This window comes from Tupaia chinensis, unplaced genomic scaffold (genome assembly GCF_000334495.1).
Source record: "Tupaia chinensis unplaced genomic scaffold, TupChi_1.0 Scaffold000438_1, whole genome shotgun sequence".
In the NCBI taxonomy this organism is placed as follows: Eukaryota; Metazoa; Chordata; class Mammalia; order Scandentia; family Tupaiidae; genus Tupaia; species Tupaia belangeri.
In genome coordinates this window covers 658,397-665,904 of record NW_006159943.1, presented here as the reverse complement: position 1 = coordinate 665,904, position 7,508 = coordinate 658,397, and the positions used below count along the sequence as shown (strand labels likewise).

The window sequence follows — 7,508 nt, the reverse complement described above, 5'->3', positions numbered from 1 at the left end:
GGGACCAGCAGTTAGCGTAATGGCTATGTCGCTGGACTCCCACGTAGTCGACCGTGGTTCGCATCCTGGACCCGGTGGCTTAAACTCACGCTGGGCGCATGTGTGTGCGTGCCCAAGATCCCGAGAGGGGAATGGAGGAGAAGGGATTGCAGCGTGGCCATCCTCCCTGGGGGGTGATTTCTCGCTTTCTGTCTCTCTGTCTCTCTCTGTCTGGCAAGCGCATGCGCCCTATAGCAAAAAAAAAAAAAAAAGAAAGAAAGAAACACTGGGTCTCCAGGGACAGCCCCGATCCCACCAGGAGTGATGCTTTTCTTGTTCACCGCCATTTCCAGCACTGCCCCTGGCTGAAAGCCTCCTCTTCTCTCTCCCCAGAGCTCCCAGAGTTTGTGGAACCGCCTGTCTGTGTTGCTGAATCTGTTGCCAGCTGCTGGCGAACTCCAGGAGTCTGGTGAGTGGTCCCCTCCATGCCTGCCCTGCCCCCTCCTCTTGGCCCCACCAAGCCCTCCCCTCCTGGTAACCTGGCCTTCGGGTAAGGAGGTTAATGGATTCACTCCCAGCGTCCCGCACACAGCAGGCATTGTGCGGCCTGCGCGTCTCCGATTTCCCACCAGGACTGCGCAGTGTGGGCAGGTGGCGTGGGCTGGCAGAGCCAGCTCCCTGGGGAAGGCCGCGGGCTGGGCGAGAGCGGAGGGAGGGAGGCCTGTGGTCGCTGAGAATTGACTGTGAACTCCAGAGCTCATCGGTCAGGCCCACCTCCTGCCCCCTTCCTGCTGGAAAGCACCACCGCTGCCACCTCCGGAGAGGGCCGGTCGTTCTTCCGGAGCTCTGCTTTCTCCCATCAGGGAGCATTCCCATCTCAGCTCTCCGGCTCCTCCACTGCCGGCCCTGCTCCCCTACCCTTCCAGCCCTGGCATCCCAGCATGCCGCCTGACTGGCCCCGTGTCCTTCCCTCCATCCAGTCCAGGGCAGGGAGCCACCTCTGTCCCATCAGCCTTGTAATTCCCAGAGGGCAAGTGGTCTGATGTGTCCCCTCTCTGCCCAGGACTGGCCTTGTGTCCTGAGGTCCAGGACCTTCTTGAAGGTTGTGAACTGCCCGAGCTCCCCTCCAGCCTGCTGCTCCCAGAGGACGTGGCGCTTCGTAACCTGCCCCCGCTCCGGGCTGCCCATAGACGCTTCAACTTTGACACAGATCGGCCCCTGCTCAGCGCCTTGGAGGAGGTGAGGGCCTTCCTTCTGCCCCAGGCTTAGTTTGTAACTCGTACACAGCAGAACAAGGCCTCCCACCCAGACAGGGAGGGTGTGCTGGGGCCCCAGGCTGTGTCCATCCTTCCGTGCTGACCACTGAGCATCCTGGCCTTGCCTTGGCCGCATGTCCTTCCTGAGGTCTGCTCTCTGTGGGTGGTTTCTGCTGCTGTAGAACACTCTTCTTCTGCCATCCGCAGAGGAAAGAACCAGTAGCTTTTTAGGGCTTTGAAGTATTTTTCAGTCTCCTCTAACTGGGCCCAGGCTTCCCTGAGCCGAATGTCAAATCACCACAGAAAGTTAGAGTGACAGGACGTGCACTGCCCACCTGACGCAGCAGCCGTCGCCCGCAGTTCTGTCGGCGAGTGGGCTGAGCCGGCGGGGGCAGCAGAGGGAAGCCATGCAGACGGGCCACCAGCCTGCTCCCCCACACTTTGCTGCCCGCTCTGCAGCTTGGCTGTGCGTGCGTGTCCTTCCTTATGAGAGAAAGGCAGAGACAGGCTGGTGTTTTGGACAGGGTCTGTACTTATCATGCTCCTCCTGCCCTAGCCTCCCGACTGGCGAGGGTTCCGGGTGCTCACCCTCGGAGCCAGCAGGAGTTGGCCCGGGAACAGAACCTGTGTCTGCCTCATGGCCTCCAGCCTCCCATGCTGCCACACGGGGCCAGTCAGTTTCATGATTCAGGTTCTAGATGAGGTTTTTATCGGAGAGGGAAAGTCTTTAGTCAGCAAAAAAAGTAAGTTGGAAAGTGTTGCTCCAGTTTAGTCCTCTCTTCCCACGTGAGGAACGGGGACCAGAGCGGAAAGCCAGGACGCCAGAGCCAGGTCTCTGCTTCCGCCCAGTGTCCTTCGCCTCCTCAGCCCGAGAGAAGCCTCCTGGCCCGACTTGCTTACTCCTCTTCTGGCAGCCAGAGGGTCTGGGCCTCAGTGCCCCCCACCCGACCACAAGCCCTGGTTGTGGAAGTGGCCGGGCCAGCAGGGAGGGAGGGAGGCCTGGCGGCAGGTGGGCCCAGAGGCCCTGCTCAGCCAGGTGGCTGCTTGTCCCCGCAGTCGGTGGTGCGCATCTGCTGCATCCGCAGCTTCGGCCACTTCATCGCCCGCCTGCAAGGCAGCATCCTGCAGTTCAACCCCGAGGTCGGCATCTTCGTGAGCATCGCCCAGTCTGAGCAGGAGAGCCTGCTGCAGCAGGCCCAGGCCCAGTTCCGCATGGTGAGTCAGGGCTCGCAGAGAAACTGGACATGGCGAGATGGGATGGGGAAACCGCTCAGGGAGAGGGGAGACTCGCCCGGGGGAGCTGGGGACAGGGTCTTGGTGGACAGGGAGGGCACTTTGAGCAGGGACAGCCGGCTCAGGTCCTGTACCCAGAGTGACATGGGGTTGAGGCCCATAGCTGCAACAGTCTGTTCTTTTCTTGCCAGAGAGGTCATGTTGCGTGTGCTCCCTAGAGAGAGAAATAGAGGAGGGGAGGGTGGCAGGGGGAGAGCACTCCCCAGAGAGAGAAATAGAGGAGAGGGTGGCAGGGGGAGAGAACCACGCCCACAGTGAGGCGTGGTCATGGCACAGTCCCCTCTCCATTTCTCCATCCTGTTAGGATCCTGCACGTGCACACATACACCCAGCGTGCTTTGCAAGCTGCTAGGGCCGCACGTGGCCATGTGTGATCTGGCTGTCTTCACCACCAGGCCGTGGGGTGGACCCTGCCACCTGGTTTGAAGGGAGCATTTACCCTGCCATGCCCACAGTGAGGCGTGGTCATGGCACAGTCCCCTCTCCATTTCTCCATCCTGTTAGGATCCTGCACGTGCACACATACACCCAGCGTGCTTTGCAAGCTGCTAGGGCCGCACGTGGCCATGTGTGATCTGGCTGTCTTCACCACCAGGCCGTGGGGTGGACCCTGCCACCTGGTTTGAAGGGAGCATTTACCCTGCTAAGCTGGTTTCCTCCCTGTAGTGTGGAAGTGAGGAGAGTCAGCCTTGGGCGTCCGTGAAGGCAGAGTGGTGCGGTCAGGGCCCCCATGCCTGTGAGGCGTGTGCTCAGCGGTGCTCCCTGGAAGGCTTGCGGACTGGGGAGTGGAAGGGAATGGAGGGCTCTTGGTGTGGGTTACCAGGCGGGAAGCTGCCTGTTCTCTTTCCTACTCATTCCACGGGTTTTGGCTGAGAGCCAGCTCTGTGCCAGCCACGGTGGGTCCAGGTGCTGGGGTCACAGCGGTGAGCAACCGGTCTTTCTCTGCGGGGCTCGCACTTGGGAGCAATCTGGTTTCCACAGGAGAGCCTGCACAGCCCTGGGCATGTCCTCCTCCAGCTGGGTGACCCAGGACATTCGGGGTGTCAGCTTGCACGTCTTGGCAAGCCAAGGGCTTCTTCTCTAAGCCAGTCCCCTCCCCCACCTTCATCTTGTCCCCCGAGCCCCAGGCTAGCAGCTCCCCCTCTCTCGGAGCCTCCTGTTCTGCAGACATTCTGCTTGACCTCGAAGGGCCCAGACTCCCCAGACCTTCCTTGCTGTCTTAAAAACAAGCACATTTGTTCAAAAACAAATCTTTTGTGCTAAGGTTTTTATTCCATAGGGGGAAACGGGAGGTTACAAAAATAATTATGGGGAAGTTACACAGCTCCAAAAAATGTTGGCATTCGTGCAGGCATTTCCTTCTGCAGGCGCCTCCTGGGGGCTGGGCGCACCTGCAGCCCCTCCTGTGCTGCGGGAGGGCGCAGGCCGGGGCCTGCTGTGGCTGCTCCTGCTCTGCCTGAGCCGCAGTAGGAGTGTTGTCCCACCGCCACCTCCTGCCACTCAGGAAGAGCTTTCAGTGTGCAAAGCCTGGTTCGCGTGGACACCTCACTTAACCCTTACACAGCCTGGGAGGTGGGGCGTGGCCAGAAAAGCACAGAAGGACCAGGAACACTCCCAAGTGCCGCGTCGTCAGTGGTCCGAGTCCACCTCGGTTCTCGACCTCTTTTCTGCTTGAGGGCTTAGCCTCTGCTGGCCAGGCTACCTGCCAGGAGCCACAGCGCCTGCTCCCTGGGCCTCTTTGCCGGCGGGGCCTTTGGAGGCGGATTTTCCCTCTGGGCAGCACACAGGCCCATGTCTCTGGGTTGCCGGGCAGGTGATGTCTGAGCCTGAGGTCCGTGCAGCGCTCTCCCCGGGCCCAAGGCATGGGGTGACTTACACATGTGCGCACTGCACCCCCCTAGAACACGGGGTTTCACAGTAACAGCTTTTGCTGAAGAATAAGCTTCCGGGCTTGATGTTTACCCTGAGAAGGGGAAGGTGTGCCCACTGTGCCTTTCCTTCGCAGTGGCCAGCAGGGTGGGAGGAAAGGGCTCCCGCCGCCATGCTCTCCTGCCTCTGGGAAGTAGGGTGTCTCAGAGGGACCTGTTGGCATTTTTAGCCAGGACAGGTCTTGGTCATACAGGACTCTGGAGGGGGTATGAGAGATTAGCGTTCTTGAGCTAGCAGGTGGCGTGGTGGTTAAGGCGCTGGATCCCACAGTCAGTTCTGCAGTTCAAGTCCTGGACTCAGCGGTTTGAAACACCCTGGGATGGGGCCAGCAAGTGGCGTGGTGGTTAACGGTGCTGGATTCCCACATGGCCGACTGTGGTTCGAGTCCCGGACCTGGCGGCTTGTTTTCTCACTTTCTCTCTCTCTCTGTCACTCTGTCCCTCTGGCAAAATTGAAATAAACAAATGAATAAGTAAAGTTAAATAATTCTTAAAAGAGAAAGAAAGAAAAACACACTGGGCACATGTGCGTGCATACCCAAAACCTGAGAGGAGAATGGAGAAGGGATTGCAGCGTGACCATGCCCCTGGGGGGTGATTTCTCATTCTCCCTCTGTCTCTCTTTGTTAAGTGCACACACTCTATGGCAAAAATCTTGTTTTTATTCCTAAGAATTATTTAATTTTATATATTCCTTTTTCTTTTAAAGAGGTTTTACCTTAAGGGCACATGCACTGGCTGGGGAGAGAGGGACATAGACAGTGAGAGGAAAAGTGAGAAATCACCCCCCAGGAGGTTGGCCATGCAGCGGTCCCTTCTCCTTCATTCTCTTCCTGGGCTCCTGGGTGCACACGCACATGGGTAGGGTTGGCCACCACCTGCTGGCCCAGAAATTAGCATTTTTAAGAACTACTAAGAGTAACATTGGAGGTGCTGGGTTCCCACATGACCTGCTGTGGTTCGAGTCCCAGCCCTGGTGGCTTGCTTTCTCCTTTTTCCCAACCCCCATCTCTTTCTGGTCAAATTTTTCAATAATAATAATAATAGTAAATAAAGTTAAATAAAAATAATTCTTTTAAAAAAGTTTATTCTTTTTTAATAAATTTTTTAAAAGAATTATTTTTATTTAAGTTTATTTATTTATTTATTTTAATTTGACCAGAGAGGGACAGAGGAAGGGGGGTGGGAGTGATAATGCAAGCCATCATGTCTGGGACTCGAACTGCAGTCAGCCATGTTGGAGTGCCCTTAATCACCACACCACCTGCCAGCCCCAATAAAATAATTCTTTAAAAAAAAAAAAAAAAAGAGTACAGGCTGGGCCAGCCAGGTGGCATGGTAGTTAGGGCGGCTGGATCCCACTTGGCTGACTGCATGGGTCATACCCAACAGCATGTAAAACACACTGCGCACATGTGTGTGCATGCCCAAAGTCCCAAGAGGAGAATGGAGAAGGGATTGTGGTATGGCTGTCCCTCCTGGGGAGCGATGTCTCACTTTCTCCTTCTCTATCTCTGTGTCTGTTTTTTGGTGAGAGCACGTAATTCAGAATAATTTCTGGAAAGGAATACACACTATATTCGTATTTCACTGGTTTTTCCACTACTGTGTGCTTTCAGGATCTAATCTAGGATCACGTATTATACTTAGTGGTTCTGTCTTTGTCTCTTCCCAGCTGTGACTGCCCCTCAGGTTCTCCTTGTTTGTCATGACCTTAACACTTTTGTCGAGTAGTGATCAGTTCTTTTGTAGAATCCTTCAATTGGGTCTGTCTGGTATTGTCTGATGATTAGAATGAGGTGTGTGGGGACCAGCAGTTAGTGTAATGGCTGTATCGCTGGACTCCCATGTAATCGAACGCGGTTCAAATCCCGGACCCGGTGGCTTAAACTCACGCCGGGCACTTTGCGCCCGAGATCCAAAGAGGAGAATGGAGGAGAAGGGATTGTGGCATGGCCATCCCCCCTGGGGGGTGATTTCTCACTTTCTGTCTCTCTGTCTCTCTCTGTCTGGCGAGCGTACACGCCCTATAGCAAAAACCTTTCCAAAAAAAAAGAATGAGGTGTGTGTGAGGGAGAGAGGGGGGAGAGAAGGCGCAAGTGCTCGACAAGGAGAGGAGAAAGCACCCCCCATGGGCAATGGCCGTGCTGGTCCTTTCTCCCTATCATTCCTTCCAGGCTTTTGGGCATACGTGCACATGTGCCCAGTGTGCAGGGATGAGACCCCCAGGCGTGGAGTCGAACAGCACAGTCAGTTTTGTGGGATCCAGCTGCCTCAGCCACCAGATGAGGGCGGCCCTGTCTACGTACATTTGAGGTTGCCAGAGGGCACATAGGCTCACCAGAGGAGGAGAGGGCAGAACGCACCAAGCCCGTGGGGTGGGGTCATGCCACAGTCCCTTCTGCATTTCTCCATCCGGTCGGAGTCTGGGGCACACACGCACCCAGTGTCTTTTTACATCTCTGGGACTGGGGTTCAAACCACAGGCTCAGCCATGTGGGATCCGACTTCACTTAACCACTAAGCTGTGGGGCTCAGCTGAGATTAATGTTTGAAAGCACCATTTTGTTCATCCAGAGACCTTCAGTGGCTTCCTCAAATCTTACAGCATTAATACCTTCATCCTTGGGGCCGGCAGGTGGCATGATGGTTAAGGGCACTGGATTCCCACATGACTGATCGCGGTTCAATTCCCGGACATTGACAGCTTTCACTTTCCATCTCTCTCTCTCTCTCTCTCACACACACACAGCTGGTCAAAATAAAATAAAGTTAAATAAAATAATTCTTTAAAAATATTTTTTAAAAAAATCACCTCCCAGAGAGGGTGGTCACGCCACAATCCCTTCTCCTCCATTCTCCTCTCGGGATCTTGGGCACGCACACACACGCGCCTGGCGTGAGTGTTAAGCTACCAGGTCCAGGATGGGAACCACAGTCAACTACGTGGGAGTCCAGTGACATAGCCATTACGCTTACTGCTGGTTCCCCCAATAAATAATTCTTTAAAAATATTTTTTAAAAAAATCACCTCCCAGAGAGGGTGGTCACG

At 55.6% G+C, this 7,508-nt stretch overlaps 1 protein-coding gene across 1 annotated transcript in view; it reads left to right on the top strand.

The window, feature by feature from the left end:
• The window catches only part of SMG5 (SMG5 nonsense mediated mRNA decay factor), a gene marked incomplete at its 5' end in the record, with an annotated part of 25,932 nt that overhangs the window by 14,978 nt on the left and 3,446 nt on the right, over positions 1–7,508 (top strand). The window contains 3 exon segments of the mRNA XM_027774473.1: positions 373–448; positions 1,043–1,218; positions 2,292–2,450. Of these exon segments, the coding sequence (XP_027630274.1) occupies positions 373–448; positions 1,043–1,218; positions 2,292–2,450 (411 nt within the window).